We start from the raw sequence: 20,327 nt of genomic DNA on the forward strand, positions 1-20,327 counted from the left end.
TGTTGAGTAATGTATACAATATGTGTGCATAGAATGGTGTGTGCTCTGTTGTATGATGTATGTGTGGTATCAATATTTTCTGTGTATATTTAATGGTATATGCTGTGGGTTGTATGTAATATGGATGTTGAATGGTATATGATGTATCTGTGTTGAATAATGTGTGTTGTACTGAGTGTTCTGAGTTGTGTGCCCTCTATGTGTCCTGAGCCATTTTTGCCAAGATTCCTCCCCTTGGAGTGATATAAACACCATCTAACCCCTCCTCCTATGTCCCAATAACAAACTAAGGTGTGATCCCACCAGAGTTCACTCTGGGGAACCAAGGAGTTTATTGGTCTCATTATAGAATAGTGGCTGAAGGGTTGCATCCAGGAGCATGAGTGACTTTAAAAGAGCCACACTGGAAGGTCTACTCCCAGTATGCATGAAGACCCCCCCACATGTCTGTATAATGGAGTCCTCTCCTCTCATCCTTCCCCAACTCTATACTCTAGGCCTGTCAAGAGATCTAGAGGCCACTGAAATTAGGGCAAGATTGCATGCAACTAGTTGGGAGGAGCAGTTGAATATTTAGGTGAGGGTCCCATAACCCTCCCCAAGCCCTTCTTCCAAAAAGAGAACATCAACGCTCACCAAGCCAGGCTGTGATCATTTTTGGAGAGCAGTCCCAGCTGGACCCCTGAAGATGGCGTCAGATTGTCTGGGAGGATTGTTCAATAGCCATCTTTCCTCCCCTTCCTCTGCTTCTTAAACTACAAGGGAGGCTTCCCTTAGGAAGTGTTTAGGAAAACACCCTGCCTGACACTGTGCAGCAACAGGATATGTCTCCTGCCCTCATGATCTCTGCTTCAGTGCTTGACCTTGTCCTTCTGTCCTCATGCAGATAGATCCCTTGATCAAAGTAGCAGTGGGACGAGGAATACTTAGCCAGGTACCCCATTTTATTCATACATGATCCAACCTGGGAATCTCCAAATGGAAAACTGGGAATATACAGATGTACTTCAGGGAATATCCAGATGCACAACTGGGAATATCCAGATGGACAGCTGGGAATATCCAGATGCACAGCTGGAAATATCCAGATGCACAGCTGGAAATATCCAGATGCACAGCTGGGGATATCTAGGTACATGACTGGGGATATCCAGAGCCAGATTCCAGCTTGGACATGGTATAGTTTGGGTGGACCCCAAGGCTGGAAACTATACAAGCCTCTCTTTTGTATTGAGGAGTTCCTCAGAAAGATGCTGGGGCAGTACACTGAGGGGCTCCAGGGGCAGGCAGGAATTCAGAGGGGAGGGAGAGGCAGGAGAGGGTACTTGGAGAATGCTTTCATCTGAAGAGCCTAGAGGGGAGCCCTCTGGCTGAGGGAGGCTGAGCTTGTAATCTTGTGGGAGCACAGAGTCTAGGGAATTGAGGTTAGAGTGCAGCCTAGCAGATGGGATTGGTGGAGTAGCATTTCCCCCATTGCTCCTTTGTTCAAGTGGGTTGCCTCAAGGCCCCTACACCTCTGGGAACTTGGAGTCATTTCAATACACATGACTCCCATTACTGTTCATTAAAAGAATAGGGAGAAGGGATGCAGTAGCTGTGGTGTTGGGAGCAGGGACAGAGAGTCCCTGAGCTATGAGGACATGTGACTCTATTGTGATGGACCTTGGGCTGAGAAGATAGGGCCACTGTTCCCAGTGGCTGCATCAGCAGGACAGCTTTTCTCTGAGATTATTTATGTGTGAAGCCATTGATGGTCACACAGTGAAGCAGATACTCACAAAATACACGGAAGCATGAGCTACAGGCTTTGAGTTACAGGAACCTGCTGGCTTCTATCCCTGTCTACCTGTGTCCTAGGCAAAAAAAAAAAAAAAGTCACTGCATTGGACTGCTTGGGATTCATGTGGCCATGGAAACCACGTGGAATATGGGTAGACAAGCAAATGGGAAGTCCTGGACCTTAGCATTTCTTTTATGCCTCCCCCTGTCTCTCTGCCACCTCTGTACAAAGATATGTGACTCATCAGCCTGTGCTCCCCCAAGAGGGCACTGAAACCAACTCAGATTCACCCTCCAAAAGCATCAATCAGGTCTCCCCACCTTTCCACACATGGACAGCCCACCCAAGGCTGGCACTGTGTGAGATGCAGTAGATACTGTTTATGCAGCCAGGGATGCCTGACAGAAGGTCTTGCGCCCCAAAGCTCTCCAGCCCTTGGCTTTTCAGGCAGTCTGTCCCTCCCATCTGCCCCATCTTACCCAGATGTCTTCCCAGAGAGCTGCACCTGCAGGGGTCTTCACTGAATTCCACCTAGTTCTGCACCTCACTGCCCCTACCAGGGGCTCTGTAGTTTGAACTTCTACCGTATGGAGACAGAAAGGGAGCCTGCATCTGCTCCAGTTGTCTAGATCAAGGATAAGGACTGTGTGGCTCTCACTTCTGAGTCAAGTTTGACTCTCCCCTCACCTGACTTCATCTTAAGAACTTACTGCAATGGTCAACAGAAAAGCCTGAGTTTTGCTGGAACAGGCAAACTGCAGCTGTGGCCAGAAGCTCTCAGAAGCCTGAACCTCACACCGAGCTAGCTGGCTGCATCCTGCTTGGGGGTGAGGTCTCTGCTACTGTTTCCTCCCTCCTTCAGGAATAGGCCCCAGGGCTAGGAAGGTGGCTCAGTGGATAAGAACACTTGCTGCTATGACATGATCACCTGAGTTTGAATCACTAGAAGCCACGATAAAAGTCAGGAGTAGAGTAATTGAGCAGGACATCCATTGATGTCCTCTGACCCCTGCATGTGTGCATCCTATGAAGAAATGTTGGTGTAGACCTAGGTCCCTGGCTGTAATGTCTGTAATGTATTAAGTGCTATTTTCCTAGGTATGAGGGCAAAATGAGAGAATTCTAAGATCTGATACAGCCTTCCCAGGCATCTGAATACTATGGGATGCTATGGCTGTAGCTTACAGGGATGTTGCCATCAGGGAGAAAATAAACTTCTATGGCTGACCTACATCTATGGTGTCTGTTGGGAACATGAGTACCTTAATATTTTTTTTCTTTTTGGTTTTTCGAGACAGGGTTTCTCTGTGTAGCTTTGCACCTTTCCTGGAACTCACTTGGTAGACAAGGCTGGCCTCGAACTCACAGAGATCTGCCTGCCTCTGCCTCCTGAGTGCTGGGATTAAAGGCGTGCGCCACCACCACCCGGCTAGTACCTTAAATTTTTGTTAAGTTCTTTTTTTTTTCAATTTTCACTTCTGTGGATGGAATTCCAGGTTCGTTGCCTCTACCCTCCCTGGTAGGCACCATGTCAGTAGCCTAGGTCAGATTAGAAGCAGCTCAAATTTGTACGTGGACCCATGATGAGGCAAGAGACAGTACACTTCAGCTACCCAGTGGCTGCTGGTCACATGGTCATGTGGTAAGCTGCATGTGGGCGCATGCTCAGATCCTCCCACACAGATGCTCAGACCTCAGAACCAGACTGAGTGTGCCCAACACCCACCCCAAGGCTGCTCATTGGGTTCGGGTGGTCACATGACTCTGCTCCCTCCTCTCAGCGTCAGCAGTTTAAGCTAGGCCTTGTCTGTGTGTTCTGTGGACTCCACCCACGGCAGCCCTTCGACTTCTTGCCCTAGCCCTTGTCCTTGCTCTTGCCATCGCTAAGGACAAGGCTTAGTCAGCCTGTGGCTTAGGCGCCCTACGTGTCCAGGAAGCATTAAGGTACTGCAGGCTGACTGTCTGAGAGCACTTATCTGGTAGGAGGCCCGGCAGCTGCCCCTGGGATCTACTTGGGAGGGCTTTAAGGGTAACTAAGTAGATGCTACAACGGCACAGGGAGTCCAAGGAGAGGGTTTTCCATAGAGGTGGTGGGAGGATGTTCCGATGGTGGCAAACTTTTAAAAGCCTGACCCAGAGCAAAGGGTTTGTGGAGTCTTATTCTGAGCCTGGTATCAGAAGAGGTCCTGTGGGCTGTCAGGTCCAACTAGGAAAAGGGATGGAGCTAGAGCAGGAGATTGAGAATGAGCACCAGCAGTGAGGGTTTCAGAACTGGCACTGAGCTCTGCAGGGCAGGACTCTTTAATCAGGGTAGGAACACCCTTCCCTTCCTTGTCTCCCCAACTGTGGCCATTGCCTGGCTGGATTTTCTGCCTGTTCTCCAGCGAGATGGCCCTCCCCTGCCACTCTTCTGACCCTGTTACTCTTCAGGATACCCGAGGCTTCCTACTGTCCAGTTCTCACAGAGTTCATTTCGGGAAGAGGAAGAGGTCTGCTGTTCCCCGCAGCCTCTCTCCCAGTTTCTGCTGTGCCCTGGCTTTTTTGCTCACCCACCATCCCCAGCTGCGATGAGCAGTGATCTAGAAGAAGGAAGTGTTCGGAGAAGGCAAGGGAGGATGAAGCAAAGGACAGGTGGGACTCTGTAAAGTTTGAGATTTCAATGAGCTTGTCGACATGGGGACAAAGTAGATACTTTGTTCCTTAAATTGAAACTCTTTAGTTTTCAAAGGGGTAGTTGGCAGAGGTTCATCCACTCTTGTGTTCAAGCTCTCCTTAGGCGAGCAACACACTGAGATTTCCATCTTCTTTACTAAGTATTGCTCCTTGGATTCCTTGTTGCAAGCTCACTTCTGTCTTTTCAGACAGAAAGTGGTAGTGTAAAGAGACATACAGATGAAATCTTAAGTATGCCTTGAGTCCATTGTGAAGGGTGTAGTGAAGGAGTAAAGGTGAGTAAGTGGCAACATGGTGCCTTCATGCCTGGGGGTGAAAAACGTGCTTCCCAGTTGTCTGAAGAATACTGCCATATTTTGTGTGTCACAGAGCTGAAGTAATCCATTTTCCTCCCACTTCTCCATTTCTAAGCTTCGTCTGAGACCACAAAAGTCAAGAGACAGGAAAGATGGGCTCCACTGAAAGAAAGCAGGGGACCATCAGATACACAGGTAAGGACACTTCCGCAAGGTTGTGTTGGTGCTTAGGTAGTATGCTCACTGCAACATGGAGCTCTCAGGTGTCCCCAAGTTTCCTGGGAATGGTTTCCTTACAAAGAGCCCCTGGTGTGTCAATGTTACCTGAACATACTATGAGTTGGGAGGAGTTTAATCTTCTACCCCTTTAATCCTAGACTGCTGTTTACTAAGGACAATGGGATGTGTGTATAGTACTGGAATTTTTCTTCTTGTCATGAAATCACTCATTTGATATTTTATCTTCTCTCCTCAGTCAGTGATTTCCCACACTTGAATAGTTTTCAGTTTTTCCTTTTTCACAGATAATTCCAGTTTATAAGCATAATTCTAGAATAGTTGGGTGAAAATTCATGGTATTATTTGTAAACTGTCCCAAAGGGTCTTCTCCTTGAGCAAATGAAGTACCCACCACTTCACCATGGAAAGCTAGGTACCACTCTCACCGACTCCCAAGAACTCGTGGCTTTTCCATACTATCTTATTATTGAAAGGCTGCCCCTCTTCAATAGCAAGCATTGCCATGACTTGTCCTGTTAAGTTCCCCCAGTCAGCCTCGAAAAAAATGCAGAGATGGTGTTCTTCCCTGTACAGAGGGTTCTGAGTCTGAGGAACAGAGTTCAAAGCAGTCCTCAAGTCCTAGTGGCTCATCTTTCACTGTTCCTGTAAGTCCTCGAGCCTGTGCATACCCTACACATGATCATGGCTGTCTGGGCCTGAAGGGTTCTTACTGAAATGAAATAGGGACCTGAACTAATGGAGTAGGCACCATCTAGACCAGGATCATTCATTGTTCCGCTGGCAAAGAAAACCCCAGAGGGTCTTACAGCACACCATCATAAATAGCACCCACCCCACTCACTGCAGTTTAGGGAAGGGTGCTGTAAGGCCCTGCTGAAGCCCTAGCAGAGAGAAAAGGTCTGTGGTACAGAGTTTGTGCCGCAGATAGGGGCTAATGGAAACACTGGGCCAGCAGCGGGACTGACCAGCCCAAAGAGATTAAGGATTTGCCAAAAATCATGGAGGCTCTAGATGTCACTGCCATGATTTGAGTCCAGCCTGGTCCTTGTCTTTTATAATCACTTGCTGCTCCTACACTTCTCTTCAGTGAAGTGAGTGTACTTTTATGGAGTGAAGACATGTCCACCCCATCTCACACACTTACTCATCTGACACCAGAAGCCTTGACATAAATAGTCACCATGACATCTTGTCTCACTGACAAGCCAAGAGACCTTTGTGAACAAGCGAATGTGTTGGATGCATGAAATGCCATTATAAGGGAGGACGGCCCCCTGGAGTTAGTACAGGACACACCCAATACCAGGTCCTCAGCACAAAAAAAGATTTATTAACCTGGAGGAGAAAGCAAGGAGGCAGGGGCTGCAAAGGCAGTCAGCAAGCAGCAGTAGTGGGGGCGGCAGCAGCAGCAACAGCAACAAGCAACCAGCAAGCAGGTGTTTTTGCAGGACTTGGTTTTTAAGGAGAAAAGCGGGGAGACTGTGCTAGGGTGAGTTGACAAGTCCTGCTTGGACATGTTACTCAAATAATGAATTTTGATTGTTGGACCTTGGTGTTTTGTCTCAGGAAGGATTCAGTGGCCAAATGAGGGAATAGACCTTGGGGCCAGCATTAGGAATGTAATTGTTTTGTTGGCCCTGTGAGTCACTGCATTCCAATATAGACCTTACTAGAAAAACACCCTGTGAAACAAAAAAAAAAGTCTCTCAGTGGATCTTTTCCCTTGACAAAAAGTCCTGGGTGTCAGTGTTAGAAAAACAGTGATGTGGCCGGGCAGTGGTGGTGCTCGCCTTTAATCCCAGCACTCGGGAGGCAGAACCAGGCAGATCTCTGTGAGTTCGAGGCCAGCCTGGACTACCAAGTGAGTTCCAGGAAAGGCGCAAAGCTACACAGAGAAACCCTGTCTTGAAAAGCCAAAAAAAAAAAAAAAAAGAAAGAAAGAAAGAAAGAAAGAAAAGAAAAGAAAAACAGTGATGCTAAAAATTATCCCGGCAACATGGGTAGCTACAACCAGAGGGCACTGGAAGACCAGTTTTGGAGTAAAGTGGCTCTTGTGCTGGCAGTCACTGAAACGATTGAAAGTGTAAGGCTGTATGAGGAGATACATCCTGGTTATTTGAATGTGTTGACTGGACCAGTGTATATGGGGGGGGGGGGTTCAGACCAATTGCAGACTGCACCCTTTAAAGCCTATGACCCTTGATCTTGATTCTTGGCTGAGAATGACATTAACTCAAGAGCTACTGTAGGTAATGCAGAGCGGAAAAGGCATGCTCAAAGAATGAAGCACATACAAGCAGGAAGTCACTGGTGTGGTTGGACACAAGACCTGAAGAAGAGGAGGAGGAAAGAATGGCTGACCTGAACAAGCCAGGAAAGAAGGCAATAAGTTAGCAATCCAAGAAGGAGCTACGGTGATAAGATTAGTCTTTACAAATTGGAAAAACAAATGAATTTCTGTAAACTGACAACAGGCTCTGAGAGCAACTCTTCTGTCATCATGTGTGACGCTTAATAGTGAAATAATAGATGACTTTAAAGTTAGAAAAGAGACAAGGGTGACTCATTGGAAGTTGGCTGCTTGATGTAGTGCTGACCTTAATGCACTAAACTGTGGTGCACAGGGGATCTTATGCACCTTGCATGCATCCATGCATCCAAGTATCCATGCACTTTACAGTTCAAAAAAGTCCACCAACTCGTCCAAGGCAGCTCTCCTTCACCTGTTTCAAGACACTGGATTCCCACCTCAACAGGTGTGAGTGGCACAAAACTCTGTCTTTTCTCTGCTGCAGTAAGTCTGTCCAGGAAATGAGAACTTCCACCAGCCATGGAGAAAGAGTTCAGCCACTACAGGAGGGCTTGATGTGAGGTGGGGAGGGGGGTTGGTAGAGCAGTCAGTGGCATGCAAAGCTTTGAATCTACCATTTTGGAGGATGAGCCCTCCTGGGATAATCAGCCAGCATCCTGGAGCTGAATATTCATGATCCAAAAGGGGCCCAGGGTACAAATCTCATGGGACTTCTTTGAGGAGGTGAGAAGTCTTCAGTATGCCCCATACCGAGCAGTGGCTGTTGCCACAGCACAAATGTTGGTTCTCTTATCTCTGTATTCTCCTGCTACTATGGCAGAGGTGCTTGTCTTCAGCAGCTAAGCAGTACTATAGACACAATTCCAGAATGACACAGGTAGGAGCTTAGGAACAGTTGTGGTATCCTGAAAGAAGCTCACTGTTTCTTTTGTGTTGGAGGAACAGCTAACACATAGCATAGCTGATGTGTCTAATAGTGTTATTTTTTTAATTTGTATTTTGTTGCATGCCTGTGTGTGCATAGCATGTGCTTGCAGTTGGCATCGGAGGCCAAAAGAGGGTGCCAGAATCCCTGGAGCTGGACTTGACAGGTGGCTCTAAGCAGGCTTATATGAGTGGAACTGAACCCAGGCTCTCTGTAAGAGAAGCAAGTGCTCCTACCCACTGAACTGTCTCTCTGGCACCTAAATGCTTATTATTTCCTTGCTGTCTATCACTTTGATTCTGGTGGCCAGGGATGGTGATGTAACCATAGCATTCAGGATGTGGATGGGCACTAACGTGTTTTTGTCCTCAGTGTCCCTCTCCATAGAATTCCTCTGCAGCTGTTACTCAGTACTCTCAGTATTCTGTGATTCACAATAGAGAGCCTTGCTGAAGATGGTATCAGGAGCTGTGGCCATTAAAAAGCTCAACTGTACCCATGCCCCACAGTAGAAGTGTTTTTGACGTAGTCCTGGGTTCCACACAGTGGTTTGGAGTCATCTTACTCCATTTGTGGATGCTATGCATCCATAACTTCTGGATTTTTATGAGTTCTCACTGCCTGCTGCTTCCTTCAGTCCACCAAATATAGCCTTGGGGTAGCCCAGAAAACAGTTTGGGAGGTCTGGCCAGGGTAACACCCATGGCAAAGGTAAGAGGAGGTAGGCTTTGGTGGTGTTTTGAACGTGGAGCCAGGAGAATTTTCTTAGCAGTTAGATGTAGCCTGTGGAACAGAGAGCAGGCTATTCTCCTCCAGTGTTTGGGGCCCAGTAAACTGAACGCCTACCCCCAAGAATCTATTCACCTTTAGATTCATTTCCTGTGCCAGCCCAGACACAGGGAGAGCATTGCAGTGTGAGATGGGAAGGTCCTGATGGTGGGTGCATGGTGAACATGCTGGGCTCCCCAGTGGAGTTCATCTGAGCTGTGGCCATCATCAATTTGTTAGGAGTTGACTCCAAGTGAGCTCATTTTTATCCATACAGGTGTCCTGAGGCAATGGGGAATAACTAATGAGCAAAATCTACAGCTAGGGATCAGAGGGAACCTTTAACTTTGGGGTACGTGAGAAGGCTGCTCTGAAAGACACCAGCATCACCTTCTGCTGGCACATGGGTTTGGGGTGATTGTTAATACAAAATGCCCGTGTTGAGTGTACCTTGGGGGCCTAAAAAGGAGGCTACCATTATTTTGAAAGATATCATAAAACAAAGTATTCCAAGTCTGCTACCCGCTAGTGAATCAGATGTATGGGAAAAGAGATTGGTGGGAGGGTATGGGTTGGAGAGGGAATGGGATAGCAGAAACTACTCCTGGGTATGAACAGGGAGGGCACACAACAAAAAGACTTCACAAACACAAGCTGCGTTGTCCAACAAAGCAGCTCTTGTTGCCCATGGGAGGAAAGGTAAGGCCTTCCTACCTCCGGACCACCCAAACAAAATCTTCAAGCGTTCCAAACGTGTGTGAGGCCCATAACAGAACTCCAGAGTACTGGGAACAAATGCTGATGGATAGCAAAGGAGAAATAGCCAATGCCATGGTGAGAGTTGAGTCCTTCAACACAACACACAATAGAGTTACTGAACAGAGAAAGTCAGCAGGGAGCCAGAACTGAGAACCTTGATACAGGAACGGGATCCTTTTTTTTTTTCTTCGTTTTTCTTTATTAAGAAATTTTCTACTTACTCCACATGCTATCCACAGACCCCCCTCCCTCCTCCCACCCCCAGCCTTCCTTACCAAGCCACTCTGCATCCCCACATCCCCCCAATCGAGGTCTCCCATGGGGAGTCAGCAGAGCCCAGCACACTGAGCCTAGGCAGGTCCAAGGCCCTTCCCACTGCGCCAAGGCTGTGCAAAGCATCACACCACAGGCACCAGGTTGCAGAAGCCTGCCCATAGACCAGGGACAGATCCTGTTCCCCCTGCCTGGGTGCCCCCCAAACGGTTCGAGCCAAACAACCGTCTTCCATATCCAGAGGGCATAGTCCAGTCCCATGGGGGCTCCACAGCCACCAGTCCACAGTTCATGGGCTCAGGAATGGGATCTTAATGGCATAAATAGAATGCTCTAGTGAAGAACAGGCACACATTGGCTTAATTCTCAGTTGCCTTGAAGCCTTTGTGAAGATAGAGAACCTTCTAGCTAGTGGAGCAGGCCTCAGCACTGAAAAGATGTGCAATCACAAACTGTCATTTCTGTGACTGTAATGGACTCAGACTAAGAATCCCTAACAGCAAGATCACAGTACAACTGGAAATTGTGCCTGACTCTTAGCATTCCGGATCGAGTTTCGGAACCTTTAAGGCAAGTGTGGGTTTAGGAAAGTTAGTGTCTTAGCTTGCTTCAAAGTACTGAAGGCTGAGGCTCTGGGATGGCAAGCAGATATAATCTGGTGGCAGTGTAACAGGCTCCTGCCTCAGTCTCCACTGATATGAAGCTTGTACATCACCAGTAAGGGAGTGTTAACTATGGCAGAGTCAGTTCAGTGAGTGACTGGGTTATTGCGGTGAGAGGGTGAGAGGGCGAGGCTCCCAAGCTTTTGTGTGCTGTTAAATTAGAGAATCCCTGAATGGGGCCAGGTTAGTTCAGCTTCCTGGTATGTGATTTGTGTCTGGTCTATACCATGGGCCAAGTGCACTCCTGTTCATCACAAATCCTGCTCTACTGTGTTTAAAAGGGTCCAAAGGGTCTCTTCTTCTTACAAGCTGTCTACTGTGAGTGTGACAGGAATTTGCCTACTGGGTGTTTGTGATTAGTCCTTTGGGGGGAAACTGGTGCTTTTCTGGCCCTTCCATGGTGCCACCCCCATGGTGCAGCATGTGGTAAGTGGACCACTGAAGTATTTTCTAACTTTCATCCTTTCTCATTTCAGAACACAATGATGGTGAAAGCCATGTTCTAGGAAGAAAGAGAGACCGGGTTTCTTCCCTGGGTTATACTGGCAAAAGGAAAGGTCGTTATGAGCACACTGGGTACATGTCCCGGCCTTCAAAATCCTGGGCTGATGGTGGAAGTGTGGAGATGAGAAATGTTCTCTGGGACCACTCAGTAAAGTAGTAAGTGAGCAGGCTGCCTGTTTAGTGGGTAGCAGTCCCCCGGAACCATGTAACTCTTCCACCCTGTCTTCCCCTGGGGTCGTCTCTCCCCAAGAAGCTGGAGGTCCGGTGCTCCATAGATGTGGGATGGAGGCTGAGCAATCCTGATTGTACCCTTGCTTCCAGTGAGGGGAATGGGGGTGCATGCAAGAACGGCTTAGCATTTGTCAGTACTCCCTAATCCTTTCATAGCACGCCTTATGCTATGCGACGTAAGAGTAGAGAGGACCAGCACATGGAGGACAAAAGCCACATCACAGTGTGGAAAGATGGCAAACCTCAGAAGAGAGAATTGGGGCGGCGCACAGAAGATGGAACACTGGGGAGCTGGTTCAAGGTCACAGTGAGTGTCTTGGTGATCTCTGCATTCAGACTATTCTGCAACCCAACAGAAGGGTAATCACAGAGAGCAAGACAAATCAGTTACATGGAGGGAGAAAAGCGATGACTGTGTGGACAGGGCGTGGGTCTAGGAGATCTGGGTTTGGCACAAAACAAGTTACCATGTCACAGGTCCCATGGAAGTTCTCTGAAGCTGGCTGGCTAGGAGGCCAGGAAAGAACATCTGAAGGATGTCTGCTTTCCTCTGAGGTTCCATGGTGTCTCTCTTCTGTCTTGTTCCCTTGTTTGTAAATTTAGATTCTGTGTAGCAGAAAGTCTGACAAGACACAGCTAATGAAATCAGTCCACCACCTCTGCAGCGTGCCCTTCACCGCAGTGGATGTAAGCGAGGAGGGTGAAGCCGGCTAGGATGGCTTGGGGGCTTGAGCAGGACTCAGCAATGGCCTCTTAACTCTTTCACTTATTTCCCCTCTCCCAAGTTCCACTGTGACAAGCACCGGATCCAGTTCTTTGTCCAGGATGCTAGCGTTGCCCATGCCTTGAAGGATGTCAGCTACAAGATGTGTGATGAAGACGGTCAGAAGGTGTGTACTGGAGGCATTCTCTGTACATAGCCCTGGCACAGGCCCAGGGCTGGGAGTGTCATCTTTGGGATTAGAGTGAGTTCCCAGTACTCACTCTGTGTCTCCTTCCTGTAGATACCTATTTTTGTCAATCCCTCAGATGTGCCCTACTCTGTGCAAAATAGGTTCACAGGAGAACAGATGGAGCAGCTGAAGGTAAAGCAGTTGCAAGGCAGTGTGTGTGTTCAATCCCCAAACCCAGCCCTCCTTTCCCTCAGTCCCTGAAGTTCCCAGCACCATGACCCACAATACCACGGACCCATAGAGCACCCTCTCCATCTGTTTCTGCAGCGGGTCCTGAGAAAGCGATATAATGTTTCCCAGCATGCTCTGGACCTTCAGAAGCTCCGCTTTGACCCAGGTATGACTAGTGGCAATAACTGTAGGTCACGGGTCTGCCTAGGAAGAAGATATCCATGTGGTAGCTTGTGGAGGGGTCTGTGCTGGGACTGGTTCAGAAGGATCCCTCTCCACCTTCTGATTCCACTCTCTACTCCTCCTGAAGCCTTGTTGGATCACAACATAGACATGATTCTGAACCGAAGAAGCTGCATGGCTGCCACCCTTCAGATCATCCAAGAGGATTTCACTGAGGTATTGATGTTTGGGTGATGGGCCAGAAAGGATAGGGTTTAGGGCAGATGTGTGTCCAAGGTTCCTGACAGTAAAGATCACTCTAACTCTTACTCCTCAAAGCTGTTGTCCTTGAACTTGAGCAACAACAAACTGTTCCGGTTAGATAGCCTGTATGATGTGGTAGAGAAGGCACCCCAAGTCAAGATCCTGGACCTCTCCGAAAATGAGGTGAGCAGATGAGGTTGGGGTTGAGGATGGACGGTACTGCAGACTGTGCTAACATTAGACAGATAAAGTGACCCATGAGTGGGAGCAGGAAGACATGGGTCCTGAACTGCACAAGGCTGCTCTGCCTGGGACACCTTTAACAGTCCTCTCCCATTTTTCTCAGCTAAGAACAGTGTGGGAGTTGGAGAAGATGAAAGGGCTGAAGCTGAAAGAGCTGTGGTTAGAAGGGAACCCCTTGTGCAGCACCTTCCCAGACCATTCTGCCTATGTAAGGTACTTCCTGCCTGCTGACACCCTTCCCTTTCATGGATACCATTGCCTCCTGGTGGGAGGAGGCAGGCCTGGTCCTCCAGGAGGACCACAGGGCCCGCCCTCTCTCCCCTCTCTGTACTCGGCTGTGCTCACAGGCCTCCTTTGCTCCATGTCTCCTGCATGCCCCCCTCCTCTATTGTGGGCCCTGTTTCCCTTGTGTGAGTTTTCAGCCTCCTCCAAACAGGCCCTGCCTTTCCTCATCTCGACAGCATCAGGCCTCCTCCCTGGTCCTGAGAGGAGCCTCTGGATCTTGTTCCTGAACGCTCCCCTCTTCTGTCCCAGGCTGCCCTAGAGGTTGTCCTGCCCAGGCTGAGGTCCTAGGTGATGCTGATGTGGACATCGCTTCCTCTGATCTACTGCTGGGATCTCTGTCTTCCTTGGGGGGGAAACCTGGCCTCTCTGGATCAGGGATCCAGGAGTGGGCCGTGACTGGGGAACCAAAGGCTCCTGTAGCAGGAAGAGAAGGCAGAGTGTAGCAGAGGTTGAGGAGACAGAAGATCTGGTCTCATGATGCCTCCACCCTCCTTCCTTCCCTGCCTATACCCATGGACCAACAACCTGCCTTGCTCATCATCCTACCTAGCACATAAGCCTTGAGTAGCCTGAGACAGGCAAATTGACTCCTTAGAGAAGATCATAGCCCCTCCATCCCATGCTGAGGTGGGAACTCACCCATCACTTCTTCAGCCTTTGGAAAATGGTTTCTGCCTTCGAGGAGGCCCATAGCCCCCAGGTCACTGAGGAAATAGTATGGGCCTCCATGAGGGGTGCATGCTTTCATTTCCGCTTTGGATCCTTGGGCTAGCCTGGCACAAATGGAGGAAATGGAAGCAGCAGGGGAGCCCCTAACCCCTCTGTTACACAGGCTAGACAGAGCATCTCTCATTCCCTTTGCTTTGTTTCCTCTGTCTTCTTTGCCTTTCCTCTCCCATGGCTCTCTGATATCTTCCTTGCTCTCCCAACTCCCTTTCTGTCACCAGCTACCGCCCCCCACCTCCTTTCTGCATCCCAACTCCCTACCTTGATCTCTCAGCATCCCAGAGAGTCCTAGAGGCCTTGCGAAGTGGCAGGGCCCTGAGGTCCAGTCCTGCTCCTTTAAAGGCCTTCTATGGACCTTTCTGAGACAGGAAAGGGAGGCAGGGAGAAACAGGAGTCCCTGAAAACTGGGCTCCCAATGTGGCTCCTGTGGCCCTGGAGAAGGAAAGGGGCCAGTGCAGTGTGGGTGGGAGCTACCTAGGGGTTGTGTGCCAGGGAAGGGGCTGGAAGAGAACTATAGAGAGATTCAAGGAGGGATGGAGGCAGGGGAGAAATCCTGCCCAGACCCGAACTGTCAATCACTCCTGTGGCCCTTTCTTTTTGAACAGCGCCGTCCTGAACTATTTCCCGGAGTTGTCTTGCCTGGTATGTTCCTGCCTTCACCATTGCTCCTCTTCCTCCCACAACTGACCTCCACTTTTAGTCCCAGCCCCTTTGTATCTTGCCTAGATAAGGGGTTTGCCTGGGACAGTCATCCATTTTCAACAGCATGGATTCCAAAAATCATAATCTGAATACTGCCCCATAATTATACACAGAAACAACGCACCCCCCATCACACAGAATCACTCCTTCAAAGCACATACGGTAGAGATTTGCAGTACCCCGTAATACAGTACTCGTGATCTCATAGCCCAAGGATTTCTTGACCACTTTACACCTGGCCTCTGAGTCAAGTTTCCCCTTTGGGTATCTTTGTCCCCATGGACAGCCAGTGCTACCTCCCTGCTGTGCATTCCCACCCTCCTCCTTGTCTTCTCAGGATGGCAGGAAGTTACCACTTTCAAGTGTAAGGAACATTGAAGAGCCGCTATTAATGAAGCCCTGCAAGGTGAGGAAGAAGGACCAAGAGCGATTTATGGTGTTGCCAAGTGATGCTTTTAGTAGACACAGCATCTGAAATGGCTTTGTGTTTTAGGAAAGCCTTAAGGGTTCTGAGGCCGTAAAGACTCAAGTACAGCAATTCCTGCGGGAGTAAGTGCACATGGGACCTTGAAGATGGAAGGGAAGGAGTTGGCTAGGCTGAGCCACTTTGCACAGGTCTGCTCAGAGGCCTCAGGTCACGTTTGGTGCCCAGGCCAAAAAAAAATAGCCTGTTCCACCCACCTCCACACCCCATAGGTATTACTTGATCTACGACTATGGAGAACGCCAGGGTCTCCTCAGCGTTTACCATGACCAGGCCTGCTTCTCACTGACTATTCCCTTTGACCCCAGTGATCCAGATCTGTGAGTACACAGCTTATTCTCTGTTCTGGAGAAGGGCGACTCTGTCTCTCACTCCCACCCCCAGGTATACACGACTGACCCCCAGGAAGCATCTGCACTGTCTGGACTCCCACCTCTTGTTCCTCTTTTCTCCTAGGAGTGGCATGTGTGGGTACTTCAAGGATGAAGTGGACATGAAAAATCCCAAGGAGTTCCGTAAGTGTGTGATGAGGAAGACCTGGCAGAGTACAGGAACTGAGTGTGTGAAGGAGGTAATCATAGAGGCCATGGACCAGGGTGCAATAGGCAAATCTCTGATTTTACTTCTTTAATCCTCTATAGACGTTAAAAGGCAGTTGCTGAAGTACACAAAAGAAGACATTGTGGACTTTATCAGGGCGTTACCCAAAACCCTGCATGCCTCCAGCAATTTCCAGGTGGACATATGTTTCCAGACGGTGAGCACAGCTTCTGCCTTGGTACAGGTCCCTACATGGTTAGAAAATTTAGCAGTACCCTGAACCTGTGCCTTCTTCCTTTTCAGGAAACTATGCTCTGTTTTTCTGTCAAAGGGGTATTCAAGGAAGGTGAGTGTCTGTAGAATCCCCTCTCCAGGCCCTTTCCTACTTCCTGCCCTGGATATGCACCCTGAGAACTCCCCCAGCTCTCCTAATTGGGTGCCTTTCCTTCCTATCCTCCTTATGCTCTTCTGCCCATAACACCCTGCCCACAGACCATCAGGTCTGACAGAAGCCTGTGCCTGTCTGTCCGACAGCGCCTGGGTGAGGGAGGTCATGGGAGCTGTGGGGTTTGTGGCTCTCATTCCAGATCTTTTTTTTTTTTTTTTGGTCCAGTTGCTTAAACTCTGCATTTCTACATTTGCAGCTAGAGTCAATTAAGCCCCCCTCCCCCTTAATATGAAACAGACCAAGTGAATATTGGAAGGGATGTTTCACTTCATCCAGCATGTGGTAGGGGGCCCATCAAGGGGAGTGGATCATTTCCCCTTGTTGCCCACCCCTCCCCCATTCCCAGCACAGAGCCCTGACTCCAAGCCAATAGGTGACTGGTCCTGGCCACTTTCAGCATAAGGTCCTGACTGGGGAATGGCCTTTGAGGGTGCAAAACACGTATAACTCTAAGGATGTTTTGTTGTTTCTTGTCCTAGAAGCAGAAGGCAGCCCTCAGGGATGCATCCGTGCCTTCATGCGCACCTTCATTGCTATCCTTGACAGGAGTGGTTCAAAGTAAGTGCAGTGTTGTAGGTGGAACTCTCAGCCCAGGTTGGGGCCAGAAGGGAGAAAGTGCTGTGGTATCATTCTCTGGGGGTAGTCTCACAATACTGGAAGGCCAAGAGGTAGATCAAAGGATCAGTGAAGCCTAGCAGTTAAGACCAGGGTTGGAATACCAGTTCTCTTTCTGGCCCTAAGAGTCACCGTCACCTTGACCCAAGTAACTGATCTCTCAGGAGACTCTGTCTCCCGCTGAAAATGGAAATGAGGGGAACCAGGTTCTTTTTCTATTGTGTAGACTCACTGCATGGGGATTAAATCTCCAAATCCAATGAAGCTGGTAGACAATCTTTCAGAGGAGGTGGGAGTGGTTTCCTGGCAGCAGCCAGGGATTTGACTAGGCAGATCACACAGGCACATAGGAGGATTCCAGTTGCTGGGTCTCAATGGTTAAAGAGGATCCTGTCTGGGGCAGTGGAAGGATTTTGTCCACCTGTCCAGTTGTCTCAGGGACTGATTTTCCTCCAGCCTGTGCATTGTGAATGACCAACTTTTTGTGAGGCATCCAAGCCCTGATGAGATCCAGGATTCCTTTGCCATACCCTCGTCTACATCAGGCTCCAGCTTCAAGTTCATCCTCTCTCAAGAGCAGCAAAGAATGGTGCAGGCTTTCTCCACCCAGTCGGGGATGAAACTCGAGTGGTCTCAGAAGTGAGTGCCTGCTATAAGTGTGGACAGGATGGGGCTAAGAGCTGGGGTTGGAAACACGTAAGAGTGAATAGTAGAATCTTAGACAACATATGAACAAATGAACTATGTCTATATTTTATTAATGTCCCTGAAACAAAAAATAAGATAGGAGCACACTGAAAAAGTACCATCATTTTGTAAGAGGGTATGTAAAGAATTTTTAAAGAGTCCATTTCTCAAATGGCATCCCACTCCACTTGGGAAATCCATTATATTAACCCCCTAGAACTGTTCAGCATGGCAGCAAGATTTAAGATTGATATTCAGAAATCAATTGTATTTCTGTGTACTTGTAATAAATACCCAAAGGGTGACCTTAGAAAAGTAAGCCCATTTAGAACAGCATCTAAAAGAATAAAACACTTTAACACAAACGTAAAAAAAAAAAAAAAAAAAAGAGGGCATGGCAGAAGGGTTGGTGGATAAAATCAATTGCTATTCAAGAGTCAGGACCACACCCCACATGGTCCTATGACTTCCACACAGCACTGAGAGAACTGAATGTTCACTTCCAAAAACAGTGAATTTTGACCCCCAGCATAAACCTGCACACCCTGTGCACAACACTGGCCATGTGTAGAGAGGGGATCCAAAATTAAGTGTTACTCCAACTATAGTTCCCAAGGAACAAAGCATAGGTATAAATCTCCATGGCACTGAATTAGGTTGCCAAGTATTGTCTGTGACACCAAAAGCCCAGGCAATCAAGGAAAAGCTGGCAAATTGGACTCCATCCCAAATCAATGCATCACCAGTTACTGCCAGGAAAGTGCAAAGGCCTGACAGAATGATAGAAAACCATGTATATCACATAGCTGGTAAGAATACAGGAAGAACCCTCACTACACAACAGTAAAAAAGGTGAACAACACAACTGAGATTTGGGGAAGGATTTGAATAGATATTTGTTTCTCCAAAGAAGATGTGCAAATAGCCAGCAAGCACATACAACTTTTTCTCATCACTAATAGTCATTCGAGCCATGTAAATCAAGCTGTCATAGGTCATCTTGAGTGTCACCTTATTGGACGGAGAGATGCTTAGGAGATTCCTAAATCACACTGGGGAGGAGAGAGAGACAAACAGAGAGACAGAGAGAGGGAGGTAGGTACCAGGGGAGTGTAGGATCTGTCATACTACATAATCAAAATGTTACACATGGAGTTGCCACATGGCCCGAGTACAGACTACAAGCAGCAAAAACATACTTCATCCAAAACTTGTATGCTTAGAGCAGTATTATTTAGAGTGGGCAAAACAACCCCACTGTCTCCTTGAAGATGGATGGATAAAGAAATATGGTACATATTACAGTTCAGTCATGAAAGTGAATATGGCCCTGATGTATGTTCTGACATGGTTGAAACTTGGAAATACTGGGCTAAGTAAATGAAGCCAATCACCTAAAGCCCTGCATTTTATCTTTAAAGGGCATTTATTAAAACTATGTAGGTAGGGGAAATTGGTAGAGATTGAAAGCACAATAGAACTTGCCAGGTTCTGGAACACATGGGAAAGTAGTGACTGAGTTCCAGTAATTAAGGATTGTTCTTTTGCAACAACAGAGCTGTTTGGGAATTAGTTGGGTTTGTTGTAAGGTCTTGTGAATATACTAGAAAATGAGTGAGAGATGTGCACTTGAAATGGTAAACACCCCAAGATGTGCAATACATCTTAATATTATGAGGGAGAATTTGCTTTTGAATTTCCACTTATTTTTCTTGAGCTTCTCCATTAGGTGGGGTGTGGGGTGTTGATATGAAGCTTCACTATTCTTAGGCATATCCTTGTGTTTCTGCTTTGAATTCTTCTGAGCATGAATGGTGACAGACATTGTGGATTCTACCAGGTCTTTCACCACTATTAGTAGGGTGCTACATCTGGCACACATGTCTCAGCAAATGAGTACCATAGGTTAAGTGATGACATTTGTGGCCAGTGCATGTGTCCTCTGGTGGTAACAGAGGTTGCCTGTCCTTCTCCCACCACAGGTGCCTTGAGGACAACAAGTGGGACTACGCCAGAGCTGCTGAGGTCTTCACTATGCTGCAGGTGAGGTCTGGGGATCAACTGGGTAGCAGATGGGTATCTCTGGAGCCTTCAGCAAGGTGGAGTCTGGGTGACCAGGGAACAGAACTCAGGGCACTGAGCTCTTCTGACATCCCATCTCTGTTGCTCCAGACCGAGAGCAAGATCCCAAGGGAATTCTTCAGACAGATGACTTAAAAGAAGCCCCTGGATGTCACCTTCTTCTTGTATATACTCTCCTTTCTTTCTTTGTTTCTGAAGCCTTGCCCATGACTCCAGCTGTAAGCCTGGCTGGCCACATGGCCAAAGTTAACATGTAGGCCAGGTAACACAGCCAACCTGGGGGTCAATTGCTCTGTGTATTTCCCCCAATGATGCCTGTTCCCTTTCATAATAAAGAGTTACTTTGCACATTGTCTCCTGGATTCTTCTTTGCCTGTGGCAGCCATGAGCCAGAGGGACCAGGACTGAAGAGCCCCCATTCCCTCACTTTCACCACATTCATTTCTGGATGTCCACAAGAACCACAAGACTTGCTTCCATGGGCACTTTCTGAATAAATCCTCATGGCAAAAGGCACATGCTACTTCCAGTGATTAGCCTTTG

The 20,327-nt window shown here is 48.1% G+C and overlaps 1 protein-coding gene across 1 annotated transcript; it reads left to right on the plus strand.

Annotated features, from left to right (window-relative positions):
• Nucleotides 1-4,901: 4,901 nt before the first annotated feature.
• On the plus strand, nucleotides 4,902-19,919 carry LOC118574526 (nuclear RNA export factor 2-like). The gene is made up of 21 exons (XM_036175470.1): nucleotides 4,902-4,944; nucleotides 11,194-11,347; nucleotides 11,579-11,729; nucleotides 12,026-12,109; nucleotides 12,208-12,312; nucleotides 12,427-12,507; nucleotides 12,643-12,712; nucleotides 12,857-12,945; nucleotides 13,048-13,155; nucleotides 13,319-13,428; nucleotides 14,832-14,868; nucleotides 15,266-15,334; nucleotides 15,422-15,477; nucleotides 15,625-15,732; nucleotides 15,869-15,927; nucleotides 16,054-16,169; nucleotides 16,256-16,298; nucleotides 16,886-16,958; nucleotides 17,472-17,654; nucleotides 19,685-19,745; nucleotides 19,875-19,919. The coding sequence occupies exons 1-21, from the start codon at nucleotides 4,902-4,904 to the stop codon at nucleotides 19,917-19,919; spliced, it is 1,845 nt and encodes a 614-aa protein (XP_036031363.1).
• Nucleotides 19,920-20,327: the final 408 nt, after the last annotated feature.

The sequence above is a fragment of the Onychomys torridus genome, chromosome X, assembly GCF_903995425.1.
Source record: "Onychomys torridus chromosome X, mOncTor1.1, whole genome shotgun sequence".
NCBI classification, from domain to species: Eukaryota; Metazoa; Chordata; class Mammalia; order Rodentia; family Cricetidae; genus Onychomys; species Onychomys torridus.